The sequence below is a fragment of the Mytilus californianus genome, unplaced genomic scaffold (assembly GCF_021869535.1).
Source record: "Mytilus californianus isolate M0D057914Y unplaced genomic scaffold, xbMytCali1.0.p SCAF_2, whole genome shotgun sequence".
Classification (NCBI taxonomy): domain Eukaryota; kingdom Metazoa; phylum Mollusca; class Bivalvia; order Mytilida; family Mytilidae; genus Mytilus; species Mytilus californianus.
This window is the reverse complement of record NW_026262668.1, coordinates 56,085,792-56,104,831: the sequence shown is the minus strand read 5'-3', so window position 1 is coordinate 56,104,831 and position 19,040 is coordinate 56,085,792. Positions and strand designations below refer to the sequence as shown.

Sequence of the window (19,040 nt, the reverse complement as noted above, 5' to 3'; positions counted from 1 at the left end):
TTTGTCAAAAAAATAATTTTGCAAACAATCACTGACGAGGTAGTAATCTCGGAACCGTCGCATACAAGAAGGGGCGAAACCAAACTTACTTTTATAATTACTCAAACCATAACAATCGGGTTCTTAATTAGGAAGAAGTAAATTGCCGAAAATATGAAGCCTAAAATTATCAAAGAAATGATATTAAAATTGAACTAGGAGAGTGAAGTGATATTCCACATGATGTCAGAGTTCAAATATATCAAACAAAAAAAAACCTCTAAAACAGAAGATTATATTACTTGGTTTAAGCTAACATTGACGTTTTTTTTATCAGTTGTTTAAGTATGATAGATTTACGTTATGGCCTTTTGCTGTTTATTGTTTTCATTGTGACTGCAATGGAGTCTTCTACGCTAACCATTGGATAATATCAGTATGTGCGGAATATACAGGTAAATACAAAGATTGGTATGTGTTTCTTAAAGTCCATGAATGTCTCCTAAAAGTTATTGTAGTTCTCCTTCTAACTGTCACTTGCTTGTTCGTTATGAGCTATACAGTTGTGAAGAGCTTATATGGATGGTACTATAGATTGCAATTTCTGTAAACAGAACTATCAGCTGGTTAACGAATATAAAACTAAACTTCCGGTGTCAATCGGGGTCAGTCGAATATAAACAAAATACATCCGCTGCAAACCAAACCTAACTAAACTGAAGATGATGCTATCGATGAGTGATCAGCATATGGGATTGGATTGCTAGAAGGGCTTATGTTATGTTTCTGACTACTCCTTATGCTTATCCATGTGAGAAAAGAACTAATTTACCTCAAAGTATATTATATTTTGAAAATATACCTAGCTAGTAGGCCTGAAAGTGAGGAATACAATTATCATTTGTTATAATGCATTTCTCCGCTATGATATTACACATATTACTGATCATTACTATTTTACGTTTTGACTGAGTGAGGATTCGCATGACGGATGATGCATGCATATCATAAGATGCGTACCCTGTCGATCCACACCGTCTAGCTTCTTTTTGAGTTCATGCGATTCCCCCACTTTGTGTGTTTTACCTTGAGTTGTCTTCTTAATCGATTAAGAAGCTTTGAACATCGGTAAACGACTGTTGTCTATATTACGTATTTGACTGAACTTGACCGTTTGTATTATTATAAAGTGTAAACGGTTATAGAATAAAGTTTTTGCAAAATCTGGAATTATTTTATGCTTGCAAAAATTGAACTTCAAAAAAGTGTCCTCGGACGTGGATGAGATTTTCACTTTGAGAAGCCGTTTCACAAAGGACTTTTCGGGGTTTGCTAAATTGACGAAAATTCAATCTCATAAGGTACACCAAAAATCGAACCTCGTACGTGAAGATGTCTCAAAGCATTTCTTAGTTTACAGATTGACATAAGTATTGTAGAGCACTTTAATAAACTATTAGAATTCAGATCTCTAGGGTTTAGTTAAGCACTTACCATCCAATAAATTTTTTTTTCACTATAAAAACTGACATAGACGAGGAGTTTGTATAATTAAAGAATTTATGTCATACATGGGAAATACATTCTAGCTCAATGTTGACTTAGAAATATCCAAAGCAGAACTAAAATCGATTTCTGGTGTGTAATTGTACACACAAATTTTTATATTCTCGACATTTAAGTTTATTATAGAAGTAAACGCCTTTTTAAATAAATTTATTTGTGTATAAACTGCAACTGACTAAAGTTGTCGTCAATTTATTTCCCAGGGAAACCATATAAGAAAAATTTCCCTGGGAAACTATTAGATTTCTGGTACAAAATAGCGGAAATACTTACACGTAATTTTTTTTTTTTTTGGGAAACCATTTATAAATACCACTTGAATATGTATAGTTTCCCAGGGAAATATTTTTCTTATCTAATTACTAAGGAAGTTATTCATTTTCATAAAAAAAAATAATCCTATATGAGATATTCCTTTTTGTATCACTGATTGTTCGTGTTATCCTCTGAAATTAAACTTTTACGGTAGAGATGATTTCATTAAGTAGTTTTGAATCATGTTCAGAAATCTATGCATTTTTCTTACATTGTATATGGAGGAAAGTCGAATTTTTATTGGTTTCCCACACAAAGCACGTTCTATTTGGAAATTAGTCCTTTTCTCAACAACAAAGAAGTAGTTTATTGGTGTATATTTTTTTCAAAAGTGTCTTTTACCTATTTCCAGTTCGTTATAAAATTCATCTCTTTGTATCCCTCTGAAATGATGGGAAACTAGTCAGTCAGAGATAATCGACGAACATGTATTATTTTCCAGGGAAGTTTGTTACCTGGGGAAACTAGTCAGGGGTAATAGATTAAAATGTATTGTTTCAAATGTTTTTGTTGTCTGTTTCTTGGGGAAATTATACATTTTCTACTATTATCCATGTATAACTCCCTTTGATACAGTAACAAACACGATTCCTTTGGAAACAATATATATTCATCCATCATCCCTGACTAGTTTCTCCAGGAAACCACCTAAAAAATATCCCTGGGAAACAAAACATATTCATCTATTTCAGGTTCCCCAGGAAACAATCCACCAAAAACACATTTACTTTGGACCGGTTAAATTTTCATCTCTTGTCCCTGACAAGTTTCCCCGGGATACTAAAATGTAATCAAACACATTTCCTTGAGAAACTTTGCATGTTCATTTTTTTATTAATGAATACATTCTCAAGAAAAAACAACGCAAAAAGTTTCTTTGGATAACAATACATTCTTAACTAATATCCATGTATAATTTTCAGTTAATCTTCATTGGAAACAGACAACAAAATATTTTTGTTTAACGGAAACTGTGTAGATTCAAATTTTGCTGGACCCAGATTCTGTCTATCCTTTAGAGTTTTCAAGATAATTAGCAAAAAGGATAAATGGGTTAAAATAATGATTATGGGGCAACAACTCCACTAAGGATCTCATGACAATTATTTGTGATGCTGAAGATTATTCATGTTTAAAAAGTTTCATTTCATCTACGATCATTTTCAAGGTATTCATTAAAAGCACTCAAGTTTGTCAAAAAACATCAATAAAGGGCAATAACTTCTATATGGAGTCAACTGATGATTTATTTGTGGACTTTATTTTGCTGATATTTTTTGCTTATTAAAGATAATATATTTATTATACTTTTCAAGTAAATACAGTAGCAAAAATTAACAAATTTTGATAAAAATCTTCATGTATGACAATAACTCCAATAAAATTGACAGCAGGTTGATGTTGAGTGACATTCTGAACATTTATGTAACTGTCAAATTTTCTCTATTTATAACAGTTTTAAAGTTAAGGATAAGGTTCACTTATGGCACAAAATGGCCTAAAATATCAACTTTATCATTAAACACCAAAAAGGTCACAATTTGGTTCGTAAATGGGTCTATTTCAAAAAAATAAAAAAATGTGACCTTTTTGGTGTTTAATGATAAAGTTGATATTTTAGGCCATTTTGTGCCATAAGTGAACCTTATCCTTTGTATCCTAAACTTTGATTTTTATCCATTATCCCTGACTAGTTTCCCCGGAAAATCGTTTCTTTGACAATACATTTTTAATTGTTATCTATGTATAACTTCCCATAAACACTGACAACACAAACATTACCTTTAACACAATACGTATAAATGTACAATCCCAGAAGATTCCACGTGAAACTTACAACAAAACAGCATTCCCCTTGGAAACAATACATATTTATCTATTATCCCTGACTAGTTTCCCCGGGAAAACAACAACCATAAAAACATTTCCCTGAGAGACAATACATATTAACCTATTATCCCTGACTAGTTTCTCCGGGTACTACCAACAAAAAAACACATTACCCTGTGAAACAATATATATTAATCTTTTATCCCAGACTAGTTTCCGCGGGGAACCAACAACCCAAAAAATATATCCCTTGGAAACAATACATATCAATCTATTATCCCTGACTAGTTTCCCCGGGTACTACCAACAACAAAAACCATTTCCCTGGGAAACAATACATATCAATCTATTATCCCTGACTAGTTTCCCCGGGTACTACCAACAACAAAAACCATTTCCCTTGGAAACAATACATATCAATCTATTATCCCTGACTAGTTTCCCCGGGTACTACCAACAACAAAAACCATTTCCCTGGGAAACAAAACATATCAATCTATTATCCCTGACTAGTTTCCCCGGGTACTACCAACAACAAAAACCATTTCCCTGGGAAAGAAAACATATTAATCTTTTATCCCTGACTAGTTTCCCCGGGAAAGTAACAACCAATAAACATTTCCCTGTGAAACAATACATATTAATCTATTATTCCTGCCTAGTTTCCACGGGAAACTAACAGCCAAAAACATTTCCCTGGGAAACAATACTTATTAATCTATTATCCCTGACTAGTTTCCCTAAGAAACTTACTGACAACCAAAAAGCATTTCCTTTGGAAAATATACATTTTCAATTTTTATCAATGAATAAATTCCCTAGAAAAAAAACAATAAAAAAGCGTTTTTTTGTGTAATGTTCAGGACCATATGAGTATTCGAACCATACGTGTATGGTCATGACCATATGCTTAAACTGGTATGGTCGGACCATATGAGTATTATACTCTTTTCGATATTAACGAGCCGAACTATGTGAGTATTTAGCGCACAAACTATGTATTTTAGAATAAATTCTAGCTTCCTTCGCTGGAACACATAGCTCATTCTCTGAACCAAGAAAGTTTTTAACTGAATTCCTTTATCTTTTACACATTGTCTGAATCTAGATGTATCTGTAATTTGGCCTTCACCAGAGTCAATGTAAATATTTGTTCGTCCGTAAGTAAAACCACAGAAATTTGGGGCATGGGCTTTTTTTTTCTTTTTTCTTCGTGTTTAAATTATCATTTCAGAAACAAAATTTCTTCTTATTTCTATTTATATTTTCATTATTTAATGTGCTATTGTTCCTATAGAAGCAAGAAAACATTAAAAAACTAAAAACATATAGAAATATTTAAGAGAATTGGATTTAATAAAAACAAATTAAAATACCAAAATAAATTAGTAAAATATGAGTTGAGCAGTTGACTTACTGTTCATTTAGATATTTCCAAAGTCGACATGTTGCGTTTCGTAAGGACAAATCGGTAATGACCATATTTTACTATAACTCTTAATTGTAAGTAAAATTTACTTTATTTCATTCATAATGTAATAATGATTACCAAATGATTGAATAAGTCAAAATTTCATTTTTTCAAACTCTTATAATTCAAAGTTTGTCATGTCAATTACCCTGACCATACGCGTATGGTCCAAATACTCATATGGTCCGGAACAATAACAATACATTTTCAACTGTCAGCCATATATGATTTCTTTTGAAAAGAGACAACAAAAACATTCTCTCTCAATTAACACACTAAACCAGTAGCGTTAAGTTGAGTTGTATTAGTAGTACTAAATCATAATCACAAATCTCTGCATATATCCTACATCATAACATGACAGTTGCAGAAAAATACAAGTCTAACAAAGGCCAGAGGCTCCTCACCTGGGACAGGCACAAAAATGCGGCGGGGTTAAACATGTTTTGTGAGATCTCAACATATTTAAGATAAATCATTTGTCTTAAATGTGAGGAAGTCTTTGAATCAGATACTACTTTCACTTTTACCAAAGGAAGAATAACTGTTCAACTAGTCAGACCAAATATCATTTGAAATATTTGCAAAGCATGTGACCATTATTAATGGACTTTGATAGTTAACAAGAAACATGAAACTGCTGTGAAAGACAGCAGAAGTATGTGTAATAAAATACAACACAATTATCGTGTATTTTATACACCATCCCTAAGAAGCACTGTGTAAATCTAAATTCTTACTCATAAAATCTAAGGGTTTCTAAATCCCTTATAGGCATAGTTCACTTTAGATGAACTTGGTTATTCTATTAATGTCAGGTATTGTCATAATCTGAAAAGAGTACTTTTATGAAGAAACTCAGAGTCAAAGTACTACTTTTAAGAAATGTTAAATGACTTTTTTACATTGTAAATATTTGTTCAACAAACCCCCATCAGGATTTTGATTTTATCTGTCTATTTTTCATCAGTAAGCATTATCATACCCTATTGCCAGTCATTCTTTGCCTGCGTTTATCTCCTGGAATGGTTCTTATTCACTTAAATTAACTGAAAATGTAATAAAATATGAGCGGATTAAATTATAATAAGAGAAGGAACTCATTTGATATCACGTCCAGACAAAACAAATGGAAGCACACACAAATCCCATTTAACTTCGCACTTCTATGTTATACTAACTTATAAAGTATTAATAATTTGGAGCCATACTTGTAAAATTAACATTCACACACAAAATAAGTTTAAATGGAGTTATGTTCCTTTATGAAAAACATTTATGTGCATATTCAAAGTTTAAGTAAATTGACATGAGCTACTAGTTATTATAATGTTTAGGAAATTATCGCAACAATGCATGCACATAAACTAAACTACGTCATCTGTGCATTTTTGTTTTTGTTTACATTTATAACGAATCAATAACATACAATCAACAACATATATTTCAATTGGTGATTGTTGATAGAAAACTTTGGCTGCTAGGTATCTTTCGTTTGTTGCAAAGTCAACTATAAAGGCTAATTAAACATATAGTTATTAATGTAATTGCTGAAGACGTCACCTGGATAAAGGTTTATTCTTAGTAAAGGTTACTTTACTTTGTTTTTACAGAAAATGACAAATTGTCAATTTTGGACAGTAGTACTTACATATTTTACAAATGCTCATGATGCCATTATGTATAGAATGTCCAACGTAGAATTTGTCTAAGGAGGGCGGGTGATAATTCGTACTTTGTAAGAAAAATCACTCTGGTTCAAACACACAAAATTCTCTGAAACTGACATTCTCAAGATGCTTGATTTCTTGATTGACAACATATTTTGTTATGTTTGGAGGACGTGTTTTTCAACAAACAATCGGCCATCCAATTGGAATCAACTGTGCTCTTTCTCTTACCGACTTGTTCCTTTATTCATATGAGTAGACTTTATACAGGAGCGTCTTATGAAGATTAACTGTCATTATCCTTCAACTTCTGCTACAAAGAAGATTTGTCTCACTAAGTAATTCAAAGTTTGGTGACTATGTTAAACGCATCTACCTCATCGAACTTGAAATAAAAGATACAACAGATACAGTTAAGTCTACCTCATATCTTCACTTACATGTAGAGATTCATATCATAGATTTTTACGGACGCCATCACAAGTTGGTTGACCGTGTTGGAATATCTGTTTTACAAATGACGACGGATATGTTCCAAATGTCGTGACAACAATCCCGTCTTCTTTTCCTCGAATGTAATCCATCGAATCATTGGATTTGTACTTTACATGAGCAACACGACGGGTGCCAAATGTGGAGCAAAATTTACTTGCCCTTCCAGAACCTGAGAGCATCCCCGGTTTTGGTGGGATTCTTGTTGATTAGTCTTTAGTTTTGTATGTTGTGTTTTGTATATTGGTGTTTGGTTTTTTTTGTCATTTTCCGGGTTTTACCATGGCATTGTCATATAAAAATAAGAAGCTATTGTATAATTGCCAATGCGACAACACTCCACCAGAAACCAAATGGCATAGAAGTTAACAACTTAGGTCGCCATATGGCCTTTGACAATGACCAAAAACTCATACTGTATAGTAAGCTATCAGATGATCCGAAATGACAAATGTAAAACAATTCAAACGAAAAAATAACGGCCTGATTTATGTACAAAACAAACGAACGAAAAACAAATATGATCAGTTTGCTTTCGTCTTGTGAGTTTGAATATCCCTTTGGTATCTGTCGCCTATCATTAACAAAGGCCCGTAATGCTATTATGTATAGGTTTCTCTTTGGAGAATACTGTGATGTCCTTCCAGATAATAATGTTTGATAGGAGTTATCACTGCTAGGATTTTTTTAAAGGCAAATTTTGATAAATTTGAACATTTAATCTAATAACCAAAACTCGTTTGAGTTGTATTTCACATTCCAACACTTGTGAGGTTTTGCTAAAATCCTTACTATCAGGAATCCAGAAATAAAAAAAAAATCAAAGTACAGTCCCTTTTATGATTAAACAAATTTTGGTGGCACTAACTCGATTTATTTCGTATTAATTCAGTGTTTAGGTGTAGGTAAGATTTGTTACGGAACATTTGTGATGTTTTTTTTTTAAGTTTAGGAATTGGCAAAATGTGTTTCTTACTTTGTTTGTAACTGAGGTAATAAAATGTACACCTAATGGATCACAAATTACCTCTCTTCAATTTGATATGGAAACTTTAACAAATCACAATGTTAAAAAAAATATTTCACGAAAGTAAAACACATTTTAGAGCTGACAGTCAGCATATCATCCATAGATAGGTATTCACTTTATTGAATAAAAAGGTTGATGGAATACACTCGACTGGTCTGCTAAAAAGAATCAAATCTATCTGTAATAGCTAAGCTTAGAAAATTGAAAACATCTCGTAGATATGAAGGAGCCGAAGCATTTGAGAAACAGCCACAACTCAAGAAAGATTCAATATCAAACCAAGAACAGCAACTATAGCCACAGCTTTAGACACACAACAACATAAAATGATCTTCCTGAAAAAAGTACCTGTTTTATATTTACGAAATGTATTGGCAAACGAGAAGAAAAACGTCAAACGAAAAAATGTTAAATGTTAAGAAAGGTGCCAAAATCAAAAACTGCATGTATGCAAACTGATGAGATTAAAACATTACCAAAAAGCAACAAAGGATCTCATTTCAACATGACAAGGCTAAATCCATTCCATAAAATTGAAGGAGGAAATTAGTTACGGGCAAAATGAGGTCATAAAATCCTACCAAAAATGCGCGAGTGATCAACCCGTATCATCAGATTTAAAAGCAAATACAAGAGGGAACCCATTCTTCCGTAAAAACGGAAATGTGTATGGGCATGCATTTCGAAAAAATGTGCTAATATAGAATAATTCCGATGTAATTGGCAGTATTTGAAAGATTACTTACTGGACCTGATATTGAAACTGTTCAAGAGGCAATTGAAAATTCAGACAATATTACATTAACGGAGGAAGCAACAACAAAACAAGCAAGATATTTTAAGGGCCTATAAAAACATGACAGTGAAGGAGAATTTACTTTAGGTATTTGATTTTACTTTAAGTTTGGAGCTATTTTCTTCTGGGTAAATATCGTTGAGAAAACAACAAAATAACCAAAAGATTAGAGGGCGGCAACATACAGTCGTCGACAAATGATATGTATCACTCATTCCATATACCAAATATAGTTGATTAATAATTGCTTATAGTATCTCATAAACAGACATAACCAAGAAAACTTAACACTGGTCAATGAACCATGAAAATGCGGTCAGCGTCAGATGAACCCTGCCAGACAAACATGTATACCTTTCAGTCACTCCATACACCATATCTATTTGACCTATTGCTTATAGTATCTGCTAAACGGACAAACCCACCGCCGTCGGGTTGTAATCCCAATGTCAGGCATTCAGGCGAGACAAAATGAACAAGAGTTATCACCATTGATAAGTCAATTTTAGGAAATGTCTGTTTGTTACTATATTCGAAAACCTTCAATATGTTCCTTAAAATAGCCTCCAATCAAAAAGCAATTTATTACCATTTGAGGTGAAGGTCTCCATGTGATTTTTTTGTGCATGGTGGAAAGTAAATTTTAGTAAAATTGATTTTTTTCCTGAAGTATGAAAAATTATCAAAAATTACCTTTTTGTCACAACTTATGATAATTCTATGTTCAAATCAGACCTACTGGAAATGACGTAAAATTGACTTGTCTTTAGCACCCGTCGGTGACGATGCGCGTAGGACCACACACTATATATATTAAACAACTTACGCTTCTAAATGGACTATTCTTTGCTAATTTACAGTAAACATGAGTCTTTACAACTCTTTGAATTTCATACATGAACCGAAAAATTGCCACACTATTCTGCAGTAAGAACTAAAACAGCGAGTCTGTATAAGTCCGCGTATTCAGTTAGAACTTATACAGTTGTTATTATTTATGTTTAGGTATGTTACATTTCAAATTTCAGTTGATCTTTTTAATTTAGGCTACCTTATTGGTTGAAGGCTTATGAAGTAATATATAAATATTAAGTAAAATCAAACACTTACTTATTTATAACAGCCTTCAAAAAGTAAGTATTCCTTCCAAACTAAATCTATGTTTTAGTATCGTTTCGAAGTTTTCGTTCAAAAGGTATTATATTAACAATTTACTTAACAATATGTAAAAAAATGTTTCCTTTTGAATTGACAATTATTTTACCAGATAGAATTATATGTAGACATTAGATATGTATAGGGTTAAAACTACATATATAGATAAAACCAGTTTGACGTATCAAATGGGTGACATCTGAGATGTCATTGGAAACTAGTTGAAAATAATTGTTATGCTTCGCATGCTATCCGTTTTTTATAGGACACGTGTATCATTACAGAGGTAATGTAAAACTTTAACAAACAAACTTAAAACGAAAAGAAGGTATGATCAGGCCACGTTTTCAGGGTCCTATAATTCGAAAATCAAAAGGTATCATAAATTTTACAAATAACATCTTTCAGATGTTTCTAAGACATAAGTCCGTCAGACATCAATATTTACATTATTCTGTCAGACATTCTAATTCATATTTTTAATGTCTTAAAGGTTTGCATTAGGGCATTTGCATTGGGGCTTCGAACTTCAAGCATTTTCGACCCAAAGCTGTACCACAAAACGATATTTTGCAACATAATGATGTATTTCACAAAGATGTTAATATGTGAATATGTGAAAAATATCTGTTGGGTAAGGCATTGGCTTTTATTGACTTTGTCACTCATTGTGCAATATGGCCATATCTAGTTAGACATGTCAATTTTGGCATTTTCATGAGATCATAGTGACATCACATGCATGTGGTCATTCTGCTCTTAAGTGTCCTGATTATTCTATTTATTTATCAATGAAATTACCGTAGTTTTGAAAGACTTGTATGTTTTAAAGACATTTTCTTTTCAATTTCGTGTGGGGGGGGGGGGGGGGGGGGTGGGGAGCAAATAAACAATCTTTTTATATTCCTCCTTTGAATGAGGATTTATCATATGCTATGAGCTCTGGGACCACTTCGACCTTTTTGTGGTAGGTGTGAGCAGCTGAGACATTGAGTACCCCACTCTTTTCATATATTTTGAATAACAGAAAAACATACCCTATCGTATATTTTTCTTTTTTCTACCATAATATACCTATACACATGTAGCTATGATGTTTACGATATTTCATGGAGAGATAAAAAGATTTGACAAATATATGATGCCTTTACGGACTGTACATAGTTTTAATCGCATCTATGAAAAAAAACTACATCTGATTAGTTTCAGATACTTGTGTTTCAATCAGAAACCTTGTCATATATTTCATCCTAAATTCTTGACCTTATCACATATATCATGGAACTGGAAAAAGCTACCTATTTCAGTGGCTTATCCCTACCACATATTACTACCCCCTCCCTTTTCCCCGTTTTTGAAAATGCAAATGCATATATATAATGTTTGGCTGGCTTTTTCAAACGGACAAAAGTTATCATACACTTCAGTGGGAAAAAAGGTTGCACAACCAAAGAGCATTGCCTATGTACTAAAATTATAGAAAAACGGTATAAGTATAGTGCCCGATTGGGATCGTGTTTGATCGTATGAATTGGTCGGTTTTTTCGAGTGTGTCCAAGTTTTTTCTTGTGAAAATGGTGCAAATTATAAACAACAGACATGTTTTTAAGTAAGACGTGAAACCGAAGCTTCAATTAAATATAAAAGGTATTCCCAGGCTAGTATGTGTGATAAAAAAACTTATTTATAAACCGTCTGCATATAAGATATATATGTATAATATCCATAGAACAACTTGAATATAAGATGCTACCTGATTTGAGAGACAGGAAACGATAGCCCGGGTTCCTCTTAAATAATACCACTTAAAAACATCAAAATGATCTATCAATAATGTTTTAAATGTTAACAATATATATAGGTTCAAACCTGACTATGATAACGTTATGACTAAAACATACAATGATCTACGTTGTTTAATAATGAGTTGACTACTAAGAACCTTCATCCGACATGGCAATGAATAATATGAGTCGGTAGATGCTACATGTTTAACAGGTTTAATTAAAACATTGGTATGTGACTCCGACAATTAATGATGGTCTCCTTAAATGTTGATTGCTATTTCTTTATAAAAACTAGTACTGTCTGTTGTCATGATTTTTAGAAGTGATTTTTCGAGTTGGTCTTCATACTGTTTTGCTTCGAGCGGCACTGATAAGCATTGTGTTATTGAAACGCGCGCCTGGAGTAAAAAAAAACATATGCCTGTTATCTTGGAATATTTAGGTTTTATATAACTATTTCAATTCAGGTGACATTCTGGGCCAGACAAATATCAACAAATTTCAAGTTGATAGATCCACATTGAAGCAAACCTACGCTTATTTAACGAAAGATGATACTATCGATGAGTGGTCAACATGTTCTAGTAAATTAGAAAAGGGGGTCGTCCATATTAGGCAGATGTTTGTACTAGTTATTTAGCGGGCTAGTCATGAATTGATATAATAGCTTGAAAAACAGTAACTTATTGAAGATTAGTGTTCGCCTTGAAACTTATGGCAACCAATTATATCATGCAGTTATATAAAATGAACCATCTGTTGAAAAGTTCCTAACACAAGATGGTTATGACAGAAATAGGAAAGAGAAAACTCTTTTTATTGTGAGGATCGTACTACATGTACCAGTCTATTGCGATTGACCTTATCAGTGGTTATTAGTGAAACCAGAAAGTTTTATCGACAAAACGAAACAAGAAAGTTTTGTTGACAAAACGAAACAGAATCAGAATATGTTCCGAAAAACAATATAGCAACTTCACAATAAAATAAAATAATATTAGTAATCTCACATTTGATTTTAGTTGCAGGTGACAAAAAAAATAATGAAGCTGTTATTAGTGTTCGTTTTAACTATTTTTTCTGTAATTTTAATTCACCTTGTAAACAATTTCCCGCGAAAATAAAAATAAGAAACCACCAGATTATATCCGAAAAAGTTTTAAAGAACAGACTGTGTAAAGGCTTGACGTTGTATGTAACAACTGTACAGTTCTATTTTTTAAAATATTTTCCCATAAAACATTGCCTAGTTCATGGTTCAGTCACTTTGAATTAATTAGCAACTTTGCTGTCCATCAGGTTGATTTTTTCTGAATTTTCTGCCGACGGTCGAGACATATCTCTGAGTACAGTTCATTTTATTACAGCTCATGATTTTAGGGGGATTTATATTACTGAAGTTCGGAAAAAGAAGACTTTTACTCTTTCCATTTGGAAAAGGAGTTAAAATTCAGCCCCAATTTACATTACAGATAATCCCTGAATCAATATTTGGACCAGATCAATGTTGTTTTATAATATTCACAGGTTTAACATGAGGAATTTAAAGTGAATCGTACAATGTAACAAAATTCCTTCAGTTTAAAGAATTACAAATATTGTACACCAAAATAAAATCTAGCAAGTTATGATTTCTTTAATATATATTGTACAAGTTTTTAATTATTGATACAGTACTTACAGAGAATCATACTTTGACAAATCAATATGATTTACATGTGTATGTGTAACAGTAAATTTGGTCCGGTAGTAAAATTTGTCCGCCAGACTTTTTTCCTAGTTAAGTCCATGACCATTATTTTACTAGGAATTTAAGTCCCAAGACAAATTTTCCGGGGTAAATAAGTCCATAGCTAGTAAAATATGTCTGGTACTTATTTTCCTAGGAAAAATTGTCCTAAGACTTGTTTTTCTAGTAATTTTTATTATATTATAAAAATTATTGAAAAAAAATAAAAAAACAACATATTTTCTTAGTTAAGATTGGAAAGTCATTAATTTTTTCCTATTTAAACAAAGGACATGGCCAGACGTTATAACCTAGGCATGTTAATGACATGGACATGATGTCCTAGGAAAATTAGTCTGGGGACATAAATTTTATTAAAATATTAATACAACTCTAAAACAATATTAAATCATAACATTTAAATTTAACTTTCAAAATAAAGGGAATGGACATTTTTACCTATGAATATTAATAACATGGACATGATTTTCTAGGAAAATTAGTCTGGGGACATGGATTTTATTAAAATATTAATGCACAACTCTTTAACAATATTAAAACATATAAATTGAATTTCCATTGTTTACATGTAAATAATGTGTCTCATTAAAATTTTCCTTTTAAAATAAAGGGCATGGACGTTTTTACCTAGGAATATTAATGACATGGATATGATTTCCTAGGAAAATTAGTCTGGGGACAAACATTTTAGTAATAAAAATTGATACACAACTCTTAAACAATATTAAAACATAACATTTATATTTACCTTTTGAAATAAAGGGCATGGACGTTTTTACCTAGGAATATTAATGACATGGACATGATTTCCTAGGAAAATTAGTCTGGGGACATGAATTGTATTAAAAATATAAGTACACAACTCTTAAACAATATTAAAACTTAACATTTAAATTTCCAATATTGTTTAAATGTTAATGATTTGATTCATTAATATTTTTCTTATAAAAAAAAGGACATGGACGTTTTTACCTAGGAATATTAATGACATGGACTTGAATTCCTAGGAAAATTAGTCTGGGGACATAAATTACTAACATCGGACTAAAAATTCTAGTAAATTCTATAACCATGGACTTTTTATACTAGTAATATGTGTCCGCCCGGACATATTTTACCAGGACAAATTTATCTCTTACATATGTACATTATTGGCTACCCTTTCAATGATATTAATATAACAACTTTCTATAGTACATGTATTTAGATGATAACATTCAACCCCATACCAATGTAGAATGTCTCTTTAGAACAAATGGAATAAAATAATCTATGTGTATTCAGTTAACTGAAGTACTGGTTCATGTACATGTATATCACAATAATTAATCTCTTTCTTTACTGTAATGAAATCTGCTAAATGATTATACATTAATTTTGTTGATTTGTAGATCTCTATTTTGAAAACTTTTATATTTAAGGTTCATAATGGTAATGCATGTAGAATTACAGGCCACGTGTAGCTCTCTAGGATATATTGAAGGGAACAAGTACGTCAAGGAACCAGACTGCTTAGGTATGGTTTGTACAGAATCGTTACATGTGATTATTTGAAAAACTTGAACATCAATTTAGTTTTTTAGTGCATTATACAAAAAAATGTCAAATGGGTAAAATGTGAATGACACATCAACCTTAACTTTGTTGTCTATACCTACTTATACCTACTGCAGTTTTGTAGTTGGGTGTTCTTCAAATTTGTATGAAAAGTAAAAGCAAGTGAACATTTTTCCAATTAAAAAATCAAACTTTTAATTAAAGACTTTCAGATTACCCACAACAAACAGTTTGCCATTAAAAATTATAAGAAATTCAATCAATCTTACTTTGGGTTATGTCTTGGAAAAATCACACTTAATTTTGGCTAGTCGTTGATTTCCAACAAGAAATCATGTTAAAATTTGTAAATTAGTGGTTATTCTTGGTTGCTGTCTGCCACATATGTTTATTATTTATTGTTCTAGCATAATATGGGGTATATCCTCCATGAGAGGTGTTGACATGAATTTTGAAATTCTTTATTATATAAATAGAACACCTCACAAAAAGGCATTCAAATGAGTTATCAGGGTATTTAAGCACATATTTACTCATTAAAACAATATAGTAGTTGATTAAGAACACGTATGACAATATTAGAGGAGCATAAGGTTATTAAAGGAGCATAAGGTTATTAGAGGAGCATAAGGTTATTAGAGGAGCATAAGAAGGTCCTCTTGCACTTAAAATCCCCCATGAAGATTTTGAAAAGATGGCAGGTATGCATAAATCAGGACCTTTTTAACATTGTTTACCTTTTTGACATGCTATGGCCTTTTCTAGCTTACTATACAGTATTGTTTTTGCACAATTGAAGGTTGTGAGGTGACCTATAGTTGCTATCATTCATGTCCTTTGGTGTCTAGCGGAAAGTTGTCTCATTGGCAATCATACATCTCCTTATTTTTTTTAAATCAGTGTATTGTATATTTTTTAGAGGCCATCAAGGACCTTATCAGATTTCTGAAACGTGAAGATGATTCATTTGAGATTCGTAGAGAGTTAGGAAATGCTCAGATTGTACAGAATGATTTACTTCATATCATTAAATGGTATTCAAATGACGAAAAGCTGTTTGATGCTGTTATAAGGTGAGTTGCACTACTGGTCAAGAACCAGTAACAGAACCAGTTATAGTCAGTGGTCATTAGCTGTCACCCAATAATTTATGCAATAATTTTTATAAAACATTCTGCTGTTACTTTTCAGATAAATATGTATATTTTGTTCATAAAAACTTGGCATTTTTTTAAATGGCAAGTTATTTGTTTTTGTGGTGGTAGGTTATACCTGCACTAACATGTCTGTTTTGATTTGAAGAAAACAAACCTTTCAGGCCAAGCAGTATTCAACTTTCTTTAGAATACCGCTTTTTTTTTTTAATTTCTTTTCTTTATTCTCTGCAGCATGGTACATGTTTTTGATTTTAAGTGACGTACATTCTTGATGAATTCAGTAAAGGGAAGACAGTAGATCTAGATTTATAAATAAAATGACACTATATTTCCAATGAGACATCATTCCAACAATAACAACAAAACATGTCTAGGGTCAACATATGGTCTTTTTAAGTTCAACTCTTAGGCCACAATTAAAAAAAATGTTTGTTTTCCCTCCCCCTACCCTTAGTATTGGAGCTGACCAGGCAGGTGGGCTATACACATTTTTCACTTCAAATTATTCTAAAATTGAATCAGATTAGAGAGGCTATCTGAATATCATCAATTCATTCTAAAAACTATAAACTGGAAGAATACAATTGTTGTACTCAGTTTCTTTACAATTCTGACAATCACAATAAAAATATATTTTTTTGGTGTGTCATTAATGGCCTCTCCTAATATTTAAAGCTGGTATCTTTTTAGTAATACGTATTGCCAGATACGTTGAAAGCCTACAACATATTTTTATGGTCATAGAACACTGAATTTCTAAGGTCTTTGATTGCTCTTCACCTCAGTGTCAGATATATACAATATGCCAGGTCACTGTATTAAAAAAGAATTGATATATGAAACAGAATATTTATTGAACAAGTGACTAGAATCAAACAGAATCAAACAACTATGACATCATGATTAGAATATTGTAAAACTGTTGCAGATAATTTTTTTTGGATTTCGTTTGGGAATGTTCCGTTGAGCAGCAATGCACAGTTGGCACACTGGCAGAACAATTTTTATACGACCGCAAAAAAATTTTGAGGTCGTATATTGGTATGACGTTGGCGTCGTCGTCGTCGTCGTCGTCCGAATACACAATGGTTTTCGCACTCTAACTTTAGTTTAAGTGAATTGATCTCTATGAAATTTTACCATAAGGTTCAATACCACAATAGAAAGGTGGGGATTGATTTTGGGGGTTATGGTACCAACAGTTAAGGAATTAGGGGCCAAAAAGGGGCCGAAAATAAGCATTTTTGTAACTTCCAGACATAACTTGTGTGTTAGCATATGGATCTCTTTGACATTGTACCACAAGATTCCATATCACAAAGGGTCAATGCTGGGATTGATTTTGGGGTTAATTGCCTCAAAATTTTAGGAATAAGGGGCCAAAAGGGGGCAAAAAACAAGCATTTTTCTAGTTTCATGACAATAACTTGTGTGTAAGTGTATGGATCTTTCTGAAATTTTACTACAAGGTTCCATTTCACAAAGGGAAAGCTGGAATTGAGTGTTGTGGTAATTGCCCAAAACGTTTAGTAATAAGGGGCCTAAAAAGGGGTTTAAAATAAGCATTTTTTAGTTTCTAGACAATAACTTGTGTTCAAGTGTATGGATCTCTCTAAAATTGTATTACAAGGTACCATACCACAAAGGCAAGGCTGTTATTGAGCTTCGTTTGGGGGGAAAGGGGGTGGGGGTGATGAATCATAAGGGGGGGCGGGGGTCAAAAAAGGGGTAATTTTTTTTTTTCCTTTTTTTTTTGTTTAAAATTTACATTTTAAGTTAGTTATTTTTTATCACGAAGAGAAAGTAGGAATTGAGTTTTGGGGTTAATTGCTCAAACATTTATGAATAAGGGGGGTGGGGGGTGGGGTGGGGTGGTTATGGCTCTAATGTTTAAGGAATAAGGGGAAAAAAGGTTAAAAAAACAAGGGTTTCCATTTTAATAGACAAATAATTGAGTAAAGAACATTATTTAAAAGCAGTGTAAGGTTGGTAATTCAAACTCATTTAAATATCTCATCTACACTGCTTTTAAATTATGTAAATTGGAAATTTGCCAATGACTTTATTGTTAATAAATGCATTGGAAATTTGCCAACAATTTTAGTGTAATAAACTTCATTGGAAATTTGCCAATATAAAATTTTGCTGATGAAGGTTTTTTGTTTACCTTTAGCCTTGACTATGAAGTCATTTTCTATTTTTATAGCCTTATGATGTAGTTGAATTATTTAATACTTTTATGATGTGTTTAAATGGGGTTTTATCATGTTTATGGTTGCAAATTTATTGTTTTAGTATAATAAACTCCATTTAAAATTTGCCAATAAAAAAAATTTTTGTTTATTTTTAGCTATGATTATGATGTCATTTTCTATTTTACTTTTATGGTTGCAAAGAAATTTTTATTTTTAGATATTACTGTTAAATGATGCTGATTAAGGTTTTTGCTATGTTTAGCCATGACTATGATGTCATTTTCTATTTT

At 31.9% G+C, this 19,040-nt stretch overlaps 1 protein-coding gene across 1 annotated transcript in view; it reads left to right on the top strand.

The window, feature by feature from the left end:
• The first annotated feature begins 13,194 nt into the window (after positions 1-13,194).
• Positions 13,195-19,040, top strand: part of LOC127730088 (protein timeless homolog) — an 82,736-nt gene continuing 76,890 nt past the window's right edge. Inside the window, exons 1-3 of the mRNA XM_052238143.1 lie at positions 13,195-13,282; positions 15,263-15,357; positions 16,318-16,471. Coding sequence (XP_052094103.1) covers positions 15,270-15,357; positions 16,318-16,471 — 242 coding nt within the window. The 5' untranslated portion in view covers positions 13,195-13,282; positions 15,263-15,269. The remainder of the gene's footprint in view (positions 13,283-15,262; positions 15,358-16,317; positions 16,472-19,040) is intronic.